The sequence below is a fragment of the Archocentrus centrarchus genome, chromosome 11 (assembly GCF_007364275.1).
Source record: "Archocentrus centrarchus isolate MPI-CPG fArcCen1 chromosome 11, fArcCen1, whole genome shotgun sequence".
Taxonomy (NCBI): domain Eukaryota; kingdom Metazoa; phylum Chordata; class Actinopteri; order Cichliformes; family Cichlidae; genus Archocentrus; species Archocentrus centrarchus.
The window spans coordinates 3,456,271-3,478,393 of record NC_044356.1 but is presented as its reverse complement, the minus strand read 5'-3'; the positions used below and the strand labels follow the sequence as shown (position 1 = coordinate 3,478,393).

General features: G+C 42.6%; 1 protein-coding gene across 3 annotated transcripts in view; it reads left to right on the top strand.

The window, feature by feature from the left end:
• Positions 1 to 22,123, top strand: part of cdc42se1 (CDC42 small effector 1) — a 36,483-nt gene that overhangs the window by 7,267 nt on the left and 7,093 nt on the right. Inside the window, exons 1-3 of one of the 3 annotated variants that reach the window (XM_030741079.1) lie at positions 1,356 to 1,375; positions 3,108 to 3,486; positions 18,237 to 18,341. In XM_030741079.1, the coding sequence (XP_030596939.1) occupies positions 3,337 to 3,486; positions 18,237 to 18,341 (255 nt within the window). In that variant the 5' untranslated portion in view covers positions 1,356 to 1,375; positions 3,108 to 3,336. Of the gene's footprint in view, positions 1 to 1,355; positions 1,376 to 2,086; positions 2,225 to 3,107; positions 3,487 to 18,236; positions 18,342 to 22,123 lie in introns of those variants that run through there. The other 2 variants (XM_030741077.1, XM_030741076.1) reach the window with 2 other exon arrangements.

The window sequence follows — 22,123 nt, the reverse complement described above, 5'->3', positions numbered from 1 at the left end:
CTTCGGGCTGATGAATGTTCAGCTGATGTCAGATCAGGAGGTCAGCGGTGACGATGGTGATCACATGATGTCTGCGGGTTGGTTTCTGTTTGTCTCTGAGATTTTTAAACTGTCATGATGTGCGATGAAATCAGTAAACAGGATGGAAACTCTGTAGTTCACTTCCACCTCAAACTTCCTCACATGAATTAAGCAGACGCTGTTTCACTTCCCAAATCCAGACCTGCAGCAGCCGGACCGTACCACCTGCAGACAGACGGGGAGGGAGAAGCTGTTTTTCCTCCTCACGCTGACATCATGTGACAAATATTCTGCTAACAAACCCAGAAACTCACACACACAGTTTGAACAGCAGCTCGCATGAAGCCTTTCATCTGCTCATTCAGTCACTCCTGCAGGCAGTCTGAGAGCGTACCACCCGCGTCTGTGTCGACGTTTGATTTTCATTTATTTTCAGTCAAATGTTAGTTGTTAGCTTTAATCACAAAAAGAAGAAAATATAACTTTTCATTTTAGTCCAGATTAAAGTCGTACATCTGCCCTGACCTCCTGTTGATTTCACATCATTCAGCCACAGAAACCTCTGAGCTTTCTGCAGCAGAGGTCCCGTTTATCCCCTCAGCCTCGGGAGGAAACGGTTCAGCCGTCCGTGGCTGTGGGTGGAGGTCACCGAAACTCCGGCTGCATCCAAACTGTGTTCAGAACCTGCAAAGTTAAGAAGGTTCTGCTGGAGCTCATCTGTCGGGCTTTCAGAGGAAGCGTCTGGATTATTTCTACCTGACGTTTATAAAAACCCAGAATCTGAGTCTCAGTCCAAACACAGCGTTTGTTCCTGACAGACTTTCAGGGTGTTTGAGGTTTTGCGTCAGCCCGATTTAATCAGGCTGTTGAAGAGAAGCTGAACTTCACTTGGTGTGAAGACTTCAGGAGAATCGCCCTCTTTCTGCTGCTCGGTCAGGATGAAACATGATGTAAACGTAATCATCTGATTCACACAGAAGAATGCAGGAAGTCCTCTCTGGGCCTCCTTCAGGTGTCGGAGCCGTGGGCTGAATTCCTCTCTGCTGATCGGGGTGGATGTGGAGCGTGAAGCTACATGTTTCTGGCCTCCACATTCTTTCCTTATCGTCTGCTGAAATGTGCTGGACGGACTCCAGAGCAGGAACTTGCTTTAGTCCTGCGTGTAATCAGGAGCTGAACCCGACTCTCTGCATCCGAGCAGCGTTTAAATTTAGAGCTGACGTCACTTCATCACAGACTCACGGGCCGAAGGATGTCCCACTCTGCAGAACCACAAAAAGCCGAGACTACACAGACATGCGACCGGCCTGTGGTCCTCTACGGGGTCACTCAATGCTTTTAGGTCAAGGAGAAGGTTAGAAGTTTAAAAGTCTGTTAAAGTTTTATTACTCTGAAGCAGCACATGTGGCTCAGTACAGCTGAAAATCAGTATGTTAGTGTAGTGTTTCACATTTTTGTAGATTCTCTATAAAAGCAAACATGATTTGTTTTTGTTTTTTTGCAATAAAATTGTGATTAATTTTTTATATTTCAAGAGCTGAAGTGCTTTTAATCATCTTTTAAGTCTGCTGGTACTCGTGACTGTATTGCAGTATCGTGCAGCTCAGCGTTTGTCTTCATGAGCGACTTTAATTGTGTTTTATTAAAGCAGTGAGCTGGTAGTCTGTACCAGAGGAACTACAACTGAACTAGAAACTGAAACTAAGTGTGAAAAAAAACAAAACTACAACAAAAGGAAAAAACTCTGATAACTGGTCTGTAAACATCCCATCTGAGGGGTCAAAGGTCAGGTCTGAGTGATTTAATCAACATTTAGAGTCAAGTTTCAGGATCAGTTTGCTTCATCTTACCAACAGTTAGAGAGAAACGCCCAGAAACACACATTAAAAGGGTGTATGTGTGTGTGTGTGTGTGTGTGTGTGTGTGTGTGTGTGTGTGTGTGTGTGTGTGTGTGTGTGTGTGTGTGTGTGTGTGTGTGAGAGTGAGAGAGAGTTTGGACCACACCCAGTGTTTAGTCATGCCTGATGTGTTTCCCGTGTTGACGTCTCTGAGGGTTTGGTTCCCATGCAGCTCGGTGACAGAGCGTGTTCCCGTTTTCCTGCCATGTGAGGAATGCTGAAGGACATTTTTGGGTTTCAGACGCTGTTGTAGTCTCAGTTATTTCATGGTCATGTTCTTCATTCAGCACACCGCAGATTTGTCTGTGAGTATCTGCTGTTTCTGGATCAGTTTTCTGGAGTTTTCTCCATTTGTGCTGCTGTATTGATACCATCGGTCCAACATGTGACCTTTCAGAATAAATTATAGTAACAACAGAATAAATACAAAATCAATTATGATTGAAATTACAGGTCATTCACGCTTTTATGTCTTAACCTGCGGAGCCTGAGAGTATTTTTCCTACTCCTGTCAGCATGATTAAATAATTAACTTACAGATTTAACAAACTGTAGCAACATGAATTACTCAAAAACAAGCAACAACCAAGCTTTTTTAAATCAAACTGACATATTTGTTAAAGTTTTTGATATTTTCAAAATACAAATACATCAGACGGTTGCTGTGTATGACTCTTTACCTGTGACAGCCGCTGTGGTTCAGGTGTTTCTGTTGGTTTTTTTTGCTTTGCCATACAATAACTGAATTTATCTGCAAGGATTTTCAAAATAAAGGAGATATTGTGATTAGAGAAACAGCTTTAGTTAGTGTTACAGTGTAAAGTCCATTAATATAAAATGAGTTTGGTGATAAGAGAGAAATTTATTGGATTGCATATTTATGCAATGTGAGACGTTTGTAAGTGAGAAAAGATTATTAGGAAAAAAATGAGATTGCCAAAGATAAACTTACACAAGCTGGTTTCTCAACACCGTCACTCATCTGTGAGCTTCTCAGTGACTCAGTGAAACTGAAATTCTTTTTCTTTGTGCTGTTAAAACTGTGGGATTATTATGAAATCTGTATGGAAAATTATATCGATCATTAAAAACACCAAAAGAAAAAATTAATTTATACATTTTGAAATGAAAATAATTATAAAAACATGTTTGTAATTTCTTTTTTTTATTTTTTTTCTGTCTTCACAGATCAAGCTGCAGCTTTGAACTCTGCACAGTCTGGATTTTAAAACACAAATGTTGGAGATTTTTATTGTTAGATTTACAGAATGAACACGTTTTCCTTTGCCTGCTGAAGACCCACTCAGTTAATCCCTGGACATCCTGACTTGATCTGATTGTTCTTCAGTCTGAGGCGGGGGTGTATTTGGAGGGTTTTAGTCCTCTGAGTGTTGGTGTCGGTGAAGTTTTTGTCTGAATGCCCCAGGATTACCCTCAGGCTGTAGTTCCTCCTCCGGCCTGCAGGGCAGCAGCAGAAAGCAGCATCCGGCCGTTGGACAGACGGAGCATCGGCATGAGCGACTTCTGGCACAAGATGGGCTGCTGTGTGGTGGCTAAACCACCGCCGGTGAGATAATTCAATTTCAATTCAATTTTCATGGGAACCCCCCAGCAGCCTAGATCTATAGCAGCATAACTAAGGGGTGGTTCAGGGTCACCTGATCCAGCCCTAACTATAAGCTTTATCAAAAAGGAAAGTTTTAAGCCTAATCTTAAAAATAGAGAGGGTGTCTGTCTCCTGAATCCAAGCTGGAAGCTGGTTCCACAGAAGAGGGGCCTGAAAGCTGAAGGCTCTGCCTCCCATTCTACTCTTAAGTATCCTAGGAACCACAAGTAAGCCAGCAGTCTGAGAGCGAAGTGCTCTGTTGGGGTGATATGGTACTATGAGGTCTTTGAGATAAGATGGGGCCTGATTATTCAAGACCTTGTAGGTGAGGAGAAGAATTTTAAATTCTATTCTAGATTTAACAGGGAGCCAATGAAGAGAAGCCAATATGGGAGAAATCTGCTCTCTCTTTCTAGTCCCTGTCAGTACTCTAGCTGCAGCATTTTGGATCAGCTGAAGGCTTTTCAGGGAGCTTTTAGGACAGCCTGATAATAATGAATTACAATAGTCCAGCCTAGAAGTAATAAATGCATGAATTAGCTTTTCAGCATCACTCTGAGAAAGGATGTTTCTAATTTTAGAAATATTGCACAAATGCAAAAAAGCGGTCCTACATATTTGTTTAATATGTGCATTGAAGGACATATCCTGGTCAAAAATGACTCCAAGTTTTGAGAATGTTTCCAAGATTTGTGGGGCCGAGCACAAGAACTTCAGTTTTATCTGAATTTAGAAGCAGGAAATTAGAGGTCATCCAGGCCTTAATGTCTTTAAGACATTCCTGCAGTTTAACTAATTGATGTGCGTCATCTGGCTTCATTGATAGATAAAGTGTCATCTGCATATGGAATGCTTTCTAATAATACTGCCTAAGGGAAGCATGTATAATGTAAATAGAATTGGTCCTAGCACAGAACCCTGTGGAACTCCATAATTAACCTTACTGTGTGAAGAAGACTTTAATGGAAGCACTTCTTTGAGCAGTCTGGTAGGAAACGGGTCTAACAGACACGATGATGGTTTGGAGGAAGTAACTATTGAAGTTAACTCAGAAAGATCAATCAGAGAGAGTCTAAACAAATACCAGCAGTGCTGAAAGTAGCTGTACATCAAGATGTATCGGTGAGATGACTATGAATATTTTTTTTCCTCTAATGGTTAAAATTTTATTTGTGAAGAAATCCATGAAGTCACTACTAGTTAAAGTGAAAGGAATACTCGGCTCTACAGAGCTCTGACTCTTTGTCAGCCTGGCTACAGTGCTGAAAACAAACCTGGGGTTGTTCTTATTTTCTTCAATTAATGATGAGTAGTAAGATGTCCTAGCTTTAGGGAGCACTGGATCGTTCTTTCTTGAGTAATAATATTGTACGCTGTTTTCTTTCCAGTATAAAGTACCTTAAGATGACTGCTGTTGTGATTTGGTGCTACATAATAATACAATTGAACTAAGCAGATGAAACCTAAAGGGGAACCCTCAAAGCCTTTGCATGTCTGTCCAGGAGGAAGTATATTCTTCCACAAAAGTCCTCACAAGCCCTAAAATATACAGTGCTCCAAATAACATAGTGATACAAGCTCACAAATACACATGCACTTAAGAGGTAGCACAACTTCCCCTTTCTCTGTGACCTCTGACCTCTTAATGCAGCCTCTCAGTTCCCTTTTTGTACTCTTCATGTCACATCAAAAAAACAGATCATAAACAACAGTGTGCTACATGTAACAGACTGCTGCAGAGACCGGGGAGGTCTCCATGACACATTTACAGACTAAACCAACAGTTAATCAGCAGAGAGGCCGATCTGCAGAGTCACTGGTTCTCAGTGATGAGTGTGTGCATCTGAATGATGGTGTTGTGTTGTATATGTGTTGTATGCTCATGGTGATGAGGAAGTTCTGCTGTTCCTCTCCAGAGACCCTCCTCCTCTTCCTCCTCCCGCCTTCCTCTGCCTGTATTTATAGTTTTCTGTTTGTTCCATTGTGGCACCACAACAATACACCTTTAATAAACACAGTGAGACACACACCGATGCCAGCAGTGACTTCACTCAGGAAGTTAGACTGAGTCTCTTTGTGAGGCTCGACTGTAAAACTCAGCAGGTTCAGACTCCAGCAGCGGCTCCAGCTGCACAAAAAGGCTTCAAATGGACGTTTGTGGGACAGGAAGAGATGTTTTCAATCACGTTATTTTTACTTTCTCCTCATCTCTTTGTACAACTGTTTCCAATAAAGTCATGATGCTGTGAAAAATGTAAATGAGGACATTTACAGACATTCATAAAAACAATACAGACAGGAAAAAGAAGCTTTTTTGAAAATTGTTCAGGTAATTTTAAATTTGTTGTCAGCAACACTTTTCAATAAATTTTTAACGGGAGGAACAGAAATTGTGTAATGCTTAAAAAAATAGTGAAACATCTGCCAGCTAATAAGGTTAATTATTAACATGACTGGGCTTAATAAGAGAGGCTATGACAGAAGTAAACACGAGGAAAGAGTGGGTGGTCAAATACACTGCTCGAAAGAATAAAAGGAACACTTTTTAATCACAATATCAAGACAGTGAAACTTCTGTGATACTGATGTGGTTAGTAAGTATCAGAGGGGGTCATTAATCGGTTTCAGCTGCTTTGGTGTTCATGACATTAACAGCAGGTGCACTAGAGGGGCAACAATGAGACAACCCCCCAAACAGGAATGTTTCACAGGTGGAGGACACTCACATTTTTCCCTCCTCATCTTTTCTGACTGTTTTTCACTAGTTCTGCATTTGGCTAGGGTCAGAGTCACTGCTGGTAGCATGAGGTCATACCTGGACCCTACAGAGGCTGCACAGGTAGTCCAACTCCTCCAGGATGGCACATCAATACGTGCCATTGCCAGAAGGTTTGCTGTGTCTCCCAGCACAGTCTCAGAGCATGGAGGAGACTCCAGGAGACAGGCAGTTACTCTAGGAGAGCTGGACAGGAGAAGATCCTTAACCCATCAGCAGGACTGGGATCTGCTCCTTTGTGCAGGAGGAACAGGATGAGCACTGCAGAGCTACAAAATGACCTCCAGCAGCCACTGGTGTGAATGTCTCTGACCAAACACTCAGAAACAGACTTGATGAGGGTGGCCTGAGGACCCGACGTCCTCTAGTGGGCACTGTGCTCACTGCCCGGCACCGTGGAGCCTGGTTGGCATTTGCCATAGAATACCAGAACTGGCAGGTCCACCATTGGCTCCCTGTGTTTTTCACAGATGAGAGCAGATTCACCCTGAGCACATGTGACAGACCTGAAAGAGTCTGGAGAAGCCGTGGAGAACGTTATGCTGCCTGTAACATCGGTCAGCATGACTGGCTTTGGTGGTGGGTCAGTGATGGTCTGGAGAGGCATATCCATGGAGGGACACACAGACCTCTACAGGCAACAACACCCTGACTGCCATCAGGTATCAGGATGAAATCCTTGGACCTGTCAGACCCTACACTGGTGCAGTGGGTCCTGGGTTCCTCCTGGTGCCTCATGTGGTGAGAGTATGCAGGCAGTTCCTGGAGGATGAAGGAATTGATACCACCGACTGGCCCCCACTCTCACCTGAACTAAATCCAATAGAGCACCTCTGGGATGTTTCAGCCCCTCTGACAGGTTACAGCTCAGACTGTCCAGGAGCTCAGTGATGCCCTGGTCCAGATCTGGGAGGAGATCCCCGTGGACACCATCCATCATCTCATTAGGAGCCCCGATGTTGTCAGGCAGCATGTGGAGGCCATACAATCTGCTGAGTACCATTTAAGTTTCTGCAGTGAATTTCAGGTTGCCTCCTGCTGCAGCTTTTTTTTTCACTTTGATTTTTGGGGAGTCGTTGAGTTCATCTTCTGTAGGTTGATCATTTTCATTTCTATTAAACGCTGTAACATCCTTTCATTCCTAACACATCACCCCGTCCATATCAGTAATGATAGCAGCAGGATTTTTCCCATTGAGGTCTGATGTGTTTTCAAAGTGTCTCTTGAATTTTTTTGAACAGTGTACTTTAACAATGTAATAAAAAGGTTTATTCACATGAAATTACATCCCACATAAATTATACAATAAAAATATCAAATAAAATGAACAAATATTTCCGAAAAAGGAGCAAATCACCCGGATTTAATATATTGTCTTTGTGCTACTTCCACTTAAATATCAGCTTTAAATGATTTTACTTTACTTTATTCATTTTTAAAGCACTTTAAAAACAGCAACTGCAACAAAGTGCTGTACAATGAAAAAGAGCAAAAATAACAAGATTTTTGCATTCAGCTTTTATTTTATTTTCAGAACCTTTTGGGGAACTGGCCGTAACTGTGATTGTGTATCTTTTGTCTTTTTGGGAAAGTAATTTTTAAGTTTTACTTGAACTGTTTTAATTCTCTGTCAGTCAGAACCTGTCTGACTTCATTCATATGTAAACACTGCAGCGCTTGATATAATACGCAGCTCCGCACAAGGCCCCCGCTCAGGGACTATTGGCTCTGTTTAGGACATGTGGATGATGTCACCTGCCTCCTGTCGGCCAGTCTGCACCATAAAACACAGCTGGCACTGGGTCTGATCCTCAGCCTTTTATTTTGAAATTCCAGCCTGTCCCCAGCTTTGATTGCTCTGACTCACTGATTACATGATGATGATGATGATGATAAGGGTGGTGGGGAGCTGCTGTTTATCTACTCAACACAGCTGTTGCCAGGAGATTTTTTTCTTCTGCTGTTTGCTCAGCAGCGTCTCAGTGTTATGCAATAAAGCTGCTCTCAGATCAGCTTCAGACTCCGTGAAGCTGCTTAGTGAGTGCCTTTTAAATCTGATATCAGTTCAGTTCCTGTTACCTGGAGTTTGATGAATTTTCTGGAAGGTTTAGAAATGTGAAAACCATTAAAAATTCTAAGAAAATAATTGATTAAAAGTTTGAAGTCTTGGAAATAATCTGACTGGAGTGTGGTAGGATGTCTGAATGGGACGACTGTGGACTGAGTGGTTGTTTAAAATTGTAAATCTAATGGAAAGATCAATATAACCATTCAAAAGAGACATGAAATGACCAGAAAAACTAAATGAATGACCAGAAAAACAGTACAAAAGAACCAATGCCATGGAAAAGAACAGACACACAAATGTTAGGGAGTAAATTTAGGAGTGATGGGTCTGCACTGCTGCATGGAAGAGGAATTCAAAGAGTCAAACTAAGAGTTTAAAACATATTTAAAAAAAATCAAAACACTCCCAAAATAAAATAATCGCCGCCTTATCGTGGTGGAGCGGTTTGTGTGTCCCAGTGATCCCAGGAGCTATGTTGCCCGGGGGCTTGTCCCCCTGGTAGGGTCTCCCATGGCAAACGGTGAGGGTCCAGACAAAGAGCGGTTCAGAAGACCCCTATGTTTGTAACAACAAGGGAACAGTTTACCCTGTCCGGGATAGGGTTACCAGGTCCCCACCCTGGAGCCAGGCCTGGGGAGGGAGCTCGAGGGAGAGCGTCTGGTGGCCGGGCATTAGCCGTGGTGCCCGGCCGGGCACAGCCCGAAGAGGTTACATGGGCCCACCCTCCTGTATGCCCACCACCCGCAGGAGGCGTCGTAGGGGTCGGGTGCAGTGTGTGTTGGGCGGTGGCCGAGGGCGGAGGCCCTGGCAGACCGATCCCCGGCTATCAAGACTGGCTATTGGGACATGGAATGTCACCTCTCTGGTGGGGAAGGAGCCTGAGCTAGTGCGTGAGGTTGAGAGATACCAGCTAGATATAGTTGGGCTCACCTCAACGCATGGCCTGGGCTCTGGAACCAGTCTCCTGGAGAAGGGCTGGACTCTGTTCCAGTCTGGAGTTGCCCTCGGTGAGAGGCGGTGAGCTGGGGTGGGTATTCTTGTATCCCCCCAGCTTGCTGCCTGTACGTCGGACTTTTCACCGTGGATGAGAGGGTTGTTTCCCTGCGCCTTCGGGCTGGGGAATGGGTCCTGACAGTTCAGAGTACCCACTCTTTTTGGAGTCGCTGGCCGGGGTGCTGGAGAGTGCTCCATCTGGTGACTCCATAGTCTTGCTGGGAGACTTCAATGCTCACGTGGGCAATGACAGTGAGACCTGGAGGGGCGTGATTGGGAGGAACGGCCTGCCCGATCTGAACCCGAATGGTGTTTTGTTATTGGACTTCTGTGCAAACCACAGTTTGTCCATAACGAACACCATGTTCGAACATAAGGATGTCCATAAGTGCACATGGCACCAGGACACTCTAGGTCACAGGTCGATGATCGATTTTGTAATCGTATCATCAGATCTGCGGCCGTATGTTCTGGACACTCGGGTGAAGAGAGGAGCTGAGCTGTCAACTGATCACCACCTGGTGGTGAGTTGGATCAGGTGGCGGGGGAAGATGCTGGACAGACCTGGCACACCTAAACGTATTGTGAGGGTGCGCTGGGAACGTCTGGCAGAAGCCCCAGTCCGGGAGATCTTCAATTCCCACCTCCGGCAGAACTTTAACAGCATTCCGAGGGAGGCTGAGGACATTGAGTCCGAATACACCATGTTCCGCACCTCCATTGTTGAGGCTGCTGCTCAGAGCTGTGGCTGCAAGGTGGTTGGTGCCTGTCATGGTGGTAACCCCCGAACCAGATGGTGGTCACCGGAGGTGAAGGGAGCCATCAAGCTGAAGAAAGAGTCCTATCGGGCTTGGTTAGCCTGTGGGACTCCGGAGGCAGCTGACAGGTATCGGCAAGCCAAGCGGAATGCAGCTCGGGCAGTGGCCGAAGCAAAAACTCGGGTGTGGGAGGTGCTCGGTGAGGCTATGCAAAAAGACTTTCGGATGACATCGAAGCGATTCTGGCAAACCATCAGGCGACTCAGGAGGGGAAAGCAATGCTCCACTCACACGGTTTATAGTGCGGGTGGGGTGCTGCTGACTTCAACTGAGGCTATAGTCGGACGGTTGAAGGAATACTTCGAGGACCTCCCGAATCTCACTGACACGCCTTCTGTAGTGGAAGCAGAGTCTAGGGACGAGGGAGATGACCATCACTGGGGGTGAGGTCACTGAGGCAGTTAAACAACTCCTTGGTGGCAGGGCCCCTGGGTTGGATGAGATTCACCCTGAGTTCCTGAAGGCTCTGGATGTTGTAGGGCTGTCTTGGTTGACACGCCTCTGCAACATCGTGTGGAGATCTGGGGCAGTGCCATTGCATTGGCAGACCGGGGTGGTGGTCCCCATCTTTAAGAAGGGAGACCAGAGGGTGTGCTCCAACTTTCGGGGGGATCACACTCCTCAGCCTCCCTGGTAAGGTCTATGCCAGGGTGCTGCAAAGGAGGGTCCGTCTGTTAGTCTAACCTCGGATCCAGGAGGAACAATGCAGTTTTCGTCTTGGTCATGGACCGCTGGACCAGCTCTTTATCCTCTCAAGGATATTCGAGTGTGCATGGGAGTTTGCCCAACCAGTCTACATGTGCTTTGTGGACCTGGAGAAGGCATTTGACCATGTCCCTCGGGGTATCCTTTGGGAGGTCCTGCGGGAGTATGGGGTGTCTGGCCTGTTGTTGCGGGCCATTCAGTCTCTGTACAACCGCAGTGAGAGCTTGGTCCGTATAGCCGGTAATAAGTCATTCGTTTCCTGTGGGTGTTGGACTCTGTCAGGGCTGCCCTTTGTCACCGAGTCTGTTCATAATTTTTATGGACAGAATTTCTAGGCGTAGCCAGGTGGCGGAAGGCTTCTTCTTTGGTGGCCTCAGAGTCTCATCTCTGCTCTTTGTAGATGACACGGTCCTGTTGGCTTCATCGGGGGGGGCCTCCAGCTCGCAGTGGAACAGTTCGCAGCCGAGTGTGAAGCGGCCGGCATGAGAATCAGCATCTCTAAGTCTGAGGCCATGGTCCTCAGCCGGAAAAGGGTGGAGTGCCCTCTCCGTCTCAAGAACAGTTCCTGCCCCAAGTGGAGGAGTTCAAGTATCTCGGGGTCTTGTTCACGAGTGATGGGAGAAGGGAGCGGGAGATCAACAGATAGATCGGGGCTGCTTCTGCAGTGATGCAGACGCTGCACTGGTCTGTCGTGGTGAAGAGGGAGCTTATTGTAAAAGCGAAGCTCTCGATTTACCGGTCGATCTACGTTCCTACCCTCACCTATGGTCACGAGCTTTGGGTAGTGACCGAAAGAATAAGATCGCGAATACAAGCGGCAGAAATGAGTTTCCTTCGAAGGGTGGCTGGCCTCTCCCTTAGAGATAAGGTGAGGAGTGCAGCCATCCGGGAGGGGTCAGAGTAGAGCCGCTGCTCCTCCACATCGAAAGGAGCCAGTGGAGGTGGCTCGGGCATCTGATTAGGATGCCTCCTGACCGCCTTTTGGGTGAGGTGTTCCGGGCATGTCCCACCGGGAGGAGGCCCTGTGGTAGACCCAGGACACGCTGGGGAGATTATATCTCTCGGCTAGCCTGGGAACGCCTTGGAGTCCCTCCGGATGAGCTGGAGGAGGTGACTGGGAAGAGGGAAGCCTGGGCTTCTCTGCTTAGGCTCCTGCCCCTGCGACCCGGCCCCGGATAAAGCAGAAGAGGATGGATGGATGGATGGATGGATGGATGGATGGATGGAAAATGAATACATCAATCTCTAAAACAACCCCCAAAGATTTATTATTATTATTATTATTATTATTATTATTATTATTATGTTTAATCCAAAAGAGTCAACTAGAGCAAAAATAACTACAACAAATTGCTCAGCACAACCAGACAAATTCAGGTCTCTTTCACAGACTTTGGGCATTTTTAATTTCACGTTGTTGAATGAACAATTAAAATAGATTTAAAACAAGAAGAAAAAACTGCTGTGAGAAATTTGAGGGAGAGTGAAATAACAGACTAGAGCTCCAGCTATCGATTTTAGTAATCGATATTTTGTCTTATTAACAGTTCATCTGCATATTTTATTGTCCGCACTACAGTTCGCTGTGAAACAAACAGAATGAATGGAGAGCTACAAAGTTCTCTGTTCTTCACTTACTGATCAGGTGGTTGATGAAGGAGCTCCAGCTGTTTCCCAGCAAAGGTTTTAAGGTGGTTATAGGAACAAGCGCTGCTGATTTGGACAATAGAAAAACGTTTCCTTTTGCTCCACCTGAGCTCGTTGTTTTGCACATGTGCAGACAAACAGCACGTAAAACAGCTGCTGCTGTTGTGTTATCAGAGTTTTTGATGAAAAACTGGGGGCTGCACAAGCTAAATGTTATAATGCTTTGTATTCACACTCGTCCCCCTAAATACGTTTCTATTGCAGGTCTATTTTTAGTCACTAATCAGGGATTAAAGCATCAATAATTTGTACTGAGCAGGTGTTCAGTACAGGTGTTCCCTGTTGGTACCAAACAATTGCTAGTGCTAATGGCAGCGCTCGCTAGCAATATGTGGGGCTTGGGATCCATTCTGGTAGCTAACTGCTGAAATTCTCAGCACAGTGAGCACAATACACACACACACACACACACACTCAGACACACGGGTGTAGAGAGCATTGGAGGCGTGGAAAAACGTCTCGGCGGTGATCCAGTCCGATTACACAGACACCTGAGCTGCAGAGTTTAAATGAAGCATCGAAGCAACAAATTTGTGTCGAGGATTTTTTATAATCGAATTATTTGAGTTACTTGAAGAATCGTTGCAGCCCTATAACAGACACAGTTTACCCACAACGATGCAGAATGACCACAGAGAAAGCCTTAGTGTAACCAGACATCTGTTCAGGGGTAAATCTGGGAGCAGTTAGTTTTAAACTAGCTTCAGCATTCGTCTGGCTGCTTAGACAAATACAGTGGAGTATCTTCTGCGCAGTAGTTTATTCATAGAAAGAGTAAAAAGGCCAACCTAAAAATATTTTTTAAAAAACATAAAAAATCTCCACAAGGAAGTCACAGAGAGAGCGAGAGAGAGAGACAAGAATGCAAAGTAAAAACAGCCCCCCAAAAAATAAAAAGATCACAAAAGGACAAAAAAGGACAACAGAGGTACAAATCTACCAAAAACAGTGTAATCAAGTAAATGTGGGGTCCCCGGGGTGTTTCACCTCTACCTCAGATGTAACAGGATGTAGGCAGAGCCCTTAGTGTGCTTCGCTCTGATTGGATGACTAATGGCCATTATTGTAACATCCTGCTCAGTTAAAGAGGACTCTTCCAGTCTGTCAGCCATCGTTGCCCAGTTGTTGTTTTATTCCTGCTGTTGCCACGACAACAGCCGTCCCTGCGGAGGAGGCAGGAGGCAGCGTGCAGGCTGAGCGGCGATGATTCACTTCCAGCTGGTCGACCACAGGATGCCAGCAGGCTCGTCAGCCTGACGTCTGATTCAGGAAAGATTCAGAGGAAGAGTTTAAGAGCGGAGAGTGACGGTGTGTCTGATATCTGTCTGTGTTTGTTTAGAAAGTTTCATCTGATTTCAGCGTCTAATCTGCAGTCACGCTCGGTGTGAAGCTAAAAAGATGCTGAAGAAGATAAACACGGATTCTTAACTCTGCTGTAAAGCTTCGTCTAACTGATGCTTCAGGTGTTTCACGCTTCATTCTTTCAAGCTGAAAAACCGATGAACAAATCAAACTTCAGCCAATCAGCAGAGACACTGACAAACACACTTATCATTTTAAGATCTGATCAGCATCAAACTCTTTGTTTACCTCATTTACTGTCTTACTGCATTTGAAAGCCACCCACACTCTGTACACTTCTGTTCTAATTAATGTCAGACTGCTTATTTAGATCCTGAGGAATCAATAAAATATGAGAACAATTAGTTAAATATTTAAAAGAAGTCACTGTCAGATTTCAATAAATGCCAAAGATTTATTTTTAAAATCCTTGTGCAGATTTATTTTGAAAATATGAAAACAATCCAACAAAGCAAAAAAAAAAAAAAACCCCTCATGATCAACTTTTAGTCTCTCGGCTTTCTGTTTTCATTTTTAAATTTCTGAACTTGTTCCAGGAACTTTGTGTCTCCTTTTCCAGAAATTCTGGATTTCTTTTGATCAATGAACTTTGACCTCTGTTCCAGTCTTTTCGACCTGCAGCTGCCGTTACATAAGAACTCTGATAATCCTGAGGAGCATAAGCCTCTTAAATCAGACCTAAATGATGGTGACTGTGGCCAAGAAGTGTTTCCACACAGCCGGATTAGCTGGGAGCAGAATGGGATTTTAATGAGGCGTTTAGTGGCTGATTGCCAGGGCTCAGAGCGTCCCTGAATGCAGCATAGAGAGCTATCAGCGGTTATATTTTACACATTGGACATGTAGCCAAACTTTGTTATAAATGATTTTATTTGATTTTGATGCTTTCTTTTTTTAATTTCTGATTTTGATTTTATAACAAAGTCGGTGATCCACGCTGATGATGATAGCACGCAGACCTGTAGAGCTCAGGGAGACGCTGAGGGATCGCTGCAGAGCACAGGAACCATAACACCGTCTCCTTTGATGCTAGTTTAATCACTCTTTCCATCATTTATTCTCAGCTGTCTCATCTCTGGATTTCCTATGTCAGATATCCTTATCAATTTATTTTTATAAGCCCACACTGTTGTGCCAAACATATTGGCTTTTCCAAGATGAGCTCTCTGTAGGCTCCTCTTGAGAAAAGAAAAGGGGACAGAGCCCAGGCAGAAACATACAAGGGTTCACCAACTCCTGCACCTGTTTAAAAAAATACATACAAAAAACACACAACACCTGAAAGTGAAAAAAAGACACAGATACACAATCTTTATCAATATTGAATGAAATAACTTTCATGTATTAAATAGAATTTTATACAGTACCCCATGAAGAACAATTACTGTAAAATCTATCCTTAAATATTAACTGCTCAACACTTAACTTTCATGTACATGAATATACTTTCTGGCGAGCCATTGAGCAGGCGACACAAGTTCTTTGGAACACCTGAACACCAAAATGAGAATAATCAGGGGGTTCAGCAGGTGGGGGAGCCCTCAGTCCAGTTGTAGTGGCTCAGTGTGGGTAAAGAATCACAGTCATTTCTGCTGAGAGCTCCAGCAGATTTTCTTTGTGTGCAGGCTGAGATCAGCTGCTGCTGCTCTGTGTGCATGAACTGAATTCAGCCACCCCTACTCAGTACTGTACTGTTTATACTGTCTTCATGCTGACTGCATGCAGCTGGTGTGAAGGTTGAATTGAATGAATGAATCTCAGCATCATCAGCTTAAATTCAAACTCATCTCTGCTGCACTGATGTAACCTGGAACTGACCATGAACACCACAGCCACTCTGCACCAGTCCAACACAGAGCTTTACTGCAAACGCACCACAGTACAGCAAACTAACCTGTTTATCCTGCACTAAACTGCAGTATTTGAATAACACAGAGGTAGTGTACCTCAGTTTATTTTGCAGGACATTTCAGTATATGAAAAACTTCACATCATACACAGATCCAGTATCTGATTTTAAAAATATAAGCTTTAAATTCCCAGTTTATCAGATGTCACTGAGCAGTCCTGACCTTTAACCTCTCTGCTTCCTCTTTCTTCCATCTTTCTCCATCTCTGAGTGAACTTTCTCACTCTGGGAAATTCAGCAGCTGGACCTTCAGCTCGCAGACACACTGTGTGACAAACTGCGCACAAACAGTTTGTGTGTTTGCTGGTATTTGATGAGCTGTTCGAAATGCTGCATTTGAAGTTACCTGCCACTTTAAAATATTACTCCATTTATGCTCGCCCCCCTTCCATAACACTAGTCAGGTGTGTAAGTATTGTGACCACAGCTGCACCAAAAACATCATTACAAGCGCTATAAATGATGTATAAAATGAATGTTTTTGCCTCTTCCATCTCTTTCTATGTGATAGGCCCTGGTGATGGATACACCAACAGAATCGTCCCTTATGTGTTATTGTTCCTCCATTTAGGCTCAAATCAATTTGATGTTTGAAAGCGTGCAGTGAAAACTCCCCTCAAATGTCTTAAACTTAAAGTAAGAAGACTGTTTGGATAATGTAAGGAGTAGAAGGTACAGATATTTGTGTAAAGATGTAGGGAGTAAAAGTAAAAAGTTGTTAGAAAATAGTACAGATACCTGAAAAGTCTACTTACTTATGTGCAGTAATGAAGAATTTGTTCTTCATTACTTCTCACCTCTGGTTTTCGATTACCACAGGGACCACAAGTAAGCCAGCAGTCTCTGAGCGAAGTGCTCTATTGAGGTGATACGTATTATGAGGTCTTTGAGATAAGACAGGGCCTGAGGAATGTCACCAGTATGCTATCGGAACTGCTGTCAGAAAGCCAGTGGGAACCCCCACCCAGTCGACTGATACCGCCGGGCTGTGAATTGCTTCTAGCTAGATCCCTGGGTTTTACCTTTCCAGTCTGTTGACTCAAAAAGCACAAGGAGTTGAGCCTGAAATTTGGCGTATGTGTTTTTCAAAGATGTACAACACGATATTCATATTTCTGGAAGTTTAGTACCTTTGTACATTTTGGCTGTATTTATCTGAAGTGGAGAGTAAACAACATGGAGGATTTCAGGCTGCTAATGCTATGATAATATATGCTAATGATATGCAGCCTCTTTTTCATGCCTGATTGGCTTAGTGATCATATTGTGCTGTGTGATTGACTGTATCTACTTGACCATTATTGAGTAAAATGGAGAAAGTGCAGATTCCCCATATCTATCAGCTGACCTCAGTCACTGAACAGCTGGCAGTAGCTGATAGTGAGAAACTTCCAGGTAAAGATCCAGTCTGGTTATCAGAACATCAGTTCTAGGCTGTAGCCTGATTGATTAGCCTGTGATACCAACTTCTGATTGGCTGTTGGTCAGGGATGACTCGTGAACATAAATAGAACAGACTATGACTCATCATTGAGCAATATTAAAGCCATACCTACTGCTCAGCAATATTGCTCAAATGTAAACAACATGGTTGCCTTATGATTATAGTCATACATAATGCATTGATATTATGTAGTATGGGCGCATTATGTAGTAATTATCCTGTATACACATGACTTTAATATGATGTGAATACTTTGTAAGTATGTATTATATCTACCTTATCACTATAGATTATATAAATAGAAAGACGTTATGTAGTATACACCCATGTACAGAGTGCAGTATTTTCTCTAATTTGTTTACCATGGAAATGTTTTGTGTCTGTTCTAGGATGTGGTTACCAAAATGTATTTGTAGAAATGTTAACGATAATCACAGAATATGAACTTCTTACAGCATGCTTACAGTTGATTTAATTTAATGAGTATTGTTAATATTGAAAACATGAATCCAGGGGTGACTAAAAGTATTTGGATCAAAATTTAGGGCAAAGCCTCCAAATTAGGGAAAAAGTGGTTTTGCCGAAGGTAATAAAACATCTGCTGAAGGGTTTCTGTTATGAAATGTGGCTGTAATGTTATCTTTTACATTTATTTAAATTTTCATTAATGGATGGATGATATCCTCATCAGAGATGGGTATTGTCTAATAATAATTACCTAAAGGAAGAAGCATGTATAATATGAAAAGTATCACTCCCAGCAGATATCTCTGTGGACCTCTATGATTAACTCCTTATGTAGGAGGATGTTTTATCTGTTGGCTTTTGTCATCTTGCTCAAATATAGATAAGCATAGTATCACACAATAATAACACACACATGAGAGACTCTTTAATAATGTGGGGAATGTTTGTCTGTGTCTTCATAGAAGAAGAAGAGGAGGAAGATTGATCGCAGTATGATAGGAGAACCGACTAACTTCATCCACCTTACGCACATCGGCTCTGGAGAGATGGCAGAGGGCCTGCAGCCGGTTAGAAACCAGTCCTCTCTGTTTATTTGTCATGTTATACTTGTCATATTTAACAATATATCAGGTCTTTTTCTAAAATTTTAAGGTAAGAATTGTGGGATTAAGCGAAAGTTAGAAGAAAAAACATCAAATAAAAGTGAAGCTGCAGCTTCCCAACAAACACACGAACTCAGGATTTAGTCCAACATCAAGACTGTTGGTGTGTTTCAGAAGTCCTTCCTGTCTCCTTTTCCTAACCGCTGGGTAGGAGCACTGATAAAGACTTAGGAAACGGGGACAGCAGTGCTCTGAGAATTTGTGTTTAAACTACAATGTGCAGAAGCTGGACTACAAAATGCACATCTTACTTCACCAGCTTGTTTTAGCCCTGCTGTTTCTGCGGGTCACTTAAAACGAGAGCAGCCTGTGAAAAATATTCATGACAAAAGCTGGAATTTTATATACCAATGTTTAGAGTCTGATTGTGACTGAAGGCAGGAGTATTTTTGCGGCCGGCCTTATAGCAGATGTATTTATAAGAGTTTCCATTTCAGTAGCAGAATACTTAAATGAGTCACACAAATGTGAATTACAAAGTCTGCGGCACACAATTTACTGCAAATTACACAAAATCGAATGGTGAAAATAATCCTGTCTGCTGCCTGTTGTGGCTGTGATAGCTGCAACCAGGAGAGTTCATGTTTAGGAGGGGAGATGTTATCAGAACAAGTGTGTAATCAGCTCAAAGCTGTGAGCGCTGCCCTGAACTCTTCTCTGTCCTCACGCTCAGTGTTACTTCCTCCTCAGTGCTGCTGATTTTAGTGAGAGCAGAAATGAGCTGAGCTGTCTGTTCATGAACACATGGAGGATCTGATGGTCAGTCAGATGAGCTCCACCTGAGTCTCCATCCTCAGGACCCCACGCAGGCCCAGCAGCTTCTATCAGTGACTTCTCCCTGATATCAGAACCGTGTCGGTCCTCCTTCAGCCTCCTCTCATTAATCTGAGCTGCCTCACTGTTTTCAGACAGAAATGTGTGTAGACCCTGAGCTTACACTGGATGATTTGGTTGGTAGGTCTTCATCGCTCTCTCCCTCAGCTCCCTCAGCACACTGTTAGGGAATAAACACACTAAATGGAAAAAAAAAAAAAAACATAAAATAAAAACAATGGTAAACATACAAAGATTAAATTCAGCTAAACAAAAAAGCAGCATCAGCAGCTGGGGCAGTGTGACATCATCGAATCATCTGGTCAGTCAGCAGGTGATCTTCCTGTCTGATGAGGTCAGTGGAGCACATATGGCTGTCCCTATTTCCTTCCATTCTTTTGTTATGTGATGGAAAGAAAATCTAAATTTGCCAGAAAAACAAACTGACTGAAGAAACTTGACTGAACTCAATTAGACTATCATCAATAAATACAGCAATCAATCATAAATCAGTAAAGTACAGAGAGGTGAAAATACTCATTAGAAAAATGCAGAATCATCAGTGAAGACCAGTTAAAGTTAAATATGATAAAAACCAAAACCAAAGGGCTTTTCTGTCTTTCTGGGACAGAACCAACAGCCAACCGCTGTACCGTGGAGCCACACCAGTTTTTAAATTAAAAAATACAGTAAAAGTACAGTACAATAATTATAATTATACTTTTTAAAACATTTTAAAAAGTTTATTCATTATTAAAAGATGTGATTGTGAAATGTAAGCATGAGTAAAAATAATAAATTTATAATTCCGAAGCTCTTTTGCTGTATTTGTATTTGTTTTTCATTTTGTTTTCTTAATCTCATTTTATTTTGTCATCATTTTTTGTTGTTTTTACTGTATGACTACAGTAAAAAATAACTCTTTTTTTTTTTAAACTTAAATTGTTATTAATTTTTTTAACAGAGCAGTTACACAGCCAGCATCAGCAATAATTAACATACATGTTAATAATGTAGAATCTTTCCACAAATTAAACATCTCAGCATAACATTTTACTCTTTTATGTGGGTTCAGCATCATCATACAATCCTAACAAAAAGTAAATAAATAAAAAAAGAGAAACAAGAGGGATTCAGTTTGGATGGTAAAGCTAGGCACCATAAACCAAAACCCCATCTCATTGGACCTTTACATGGATAGGGCTTCTGCTGGACCCCACCATAGGCTAAACGTAGATTTTTGAAGTCTTAATAAATGTGTTATCTTTTCTATTTGGTACAGTTCCCTTACTTTTTGAACCCAGGAGTTATAGGAGGGTGGTTCTAATTGCATCCATCTAATTGTGATACATTTCAAAGCTGTTGAGAAAAGGACATTTAAAAGGTATGATTTAGCTTGTCCTTGCACACCAGCAGGTATAATACCAAGTAATGCGACTGTTACGTCCTTTGGTATAACCTCCTGAAAAATTTGGTTTATGGCCTCATACACCTCATCCCAAAAGTTTTGTAGTTTAGGGCATGACCAAAAAATGTGTGTATGATTGGGCACTGCTGAGCCACAGTTTCTCCAACACAAACATGTTGTATTAGGATCTATCTTAGCGACTACATCTGGGGTCCTGAAATATCTACTAATAATTTTCCATTTATATTCCCGCCGTGTATTTGAGTTTGGAGCCTGATGTTCCTCAGTCTAGAGCCCCTCCCATATTTCATCAGAAATAATTTTGGCCATCTCTCCCTCCCATCTTTGTTTTGTCCAAATGGCCCTATTAAAATTAATTGACAGAAAAATCTTATATAACTTTGTTATCAATTTCTTGTCCCGTTCACCTTTTTGGAATTGAATTAGAATATTCTGTATTGGTATGGGATTTAATACTTTTTCCCAGTCGCAATGTGTAGTCAGAAAAAAACATACCTATAAATATCTAAAGAAATTACTTTTCTGGAGAGGAAAGTACCTACATAACTCTTCAAATGACATAAGCTTATTCCCGTTGATTAACTGATGTAGAAACATAAGCCCCTGATCAGCTCATTTTGTAAAACCTTTGTTTAAGGAATTAGGAGTGAAGGATTTAATATGTCCAATACTTGTTAATATTAATAATCCTCTTGGCAACTTAAATGCAACTCGTACTCTGTTCCAAATGTTAAATGTGGTTCTAGTCTACATTGGCAGTTCCTTTACTGGTATATCTAAAAATGGCAATACCTTTTAATGGTTCAGGGCATGTCGTTTGTTCAGTGTTCAACCATCTTGTGTGGGAATCCCCTTGAATCCATTAAATTAAAGGCTTTAATTGTGCTGCACAGAAATAATATTTTAAAACAGGAAGATTAAACCCCCCTTCTGCCTTACTTCTCTGTAACATTTTAGATTTCATACGGGGGCGCTTGCTCTGCCATATGAATTTTAATATTATTTTATACAAATCAGTGAACATAGATTTTGATATTCCAATTGGCAACATCTGGAACAAATACAATAATCTCGGTAGAAGATTCATGCGAATGGTTTCAAAGCGACCAATGAAGGACAGAGGCAACGCCGTCCACTGCTCTAGATCCTTAATAATTATATCCAGTGTTTTACTGTAGTTGGCGTGAAACAAATCATTTAATGAAAGGGGGATATTGATACCTAAATATTTAATGCCCTCTCTAGGCCACCTAAAACCACGTTGTTGTTTTACCCCCAGTGGGATACTGTTATAAACATCGATTTCCTCTGTCTTAACATTTATTTTATAGCCAGAAAAATACTCATAAACAGAAATCATTCCCTTCAGGCATGGAATTGATGTTGTGGGATCGGTTAAATATATTAGAACATCATCTGCATATAGTGATATTTTATGTTCTTC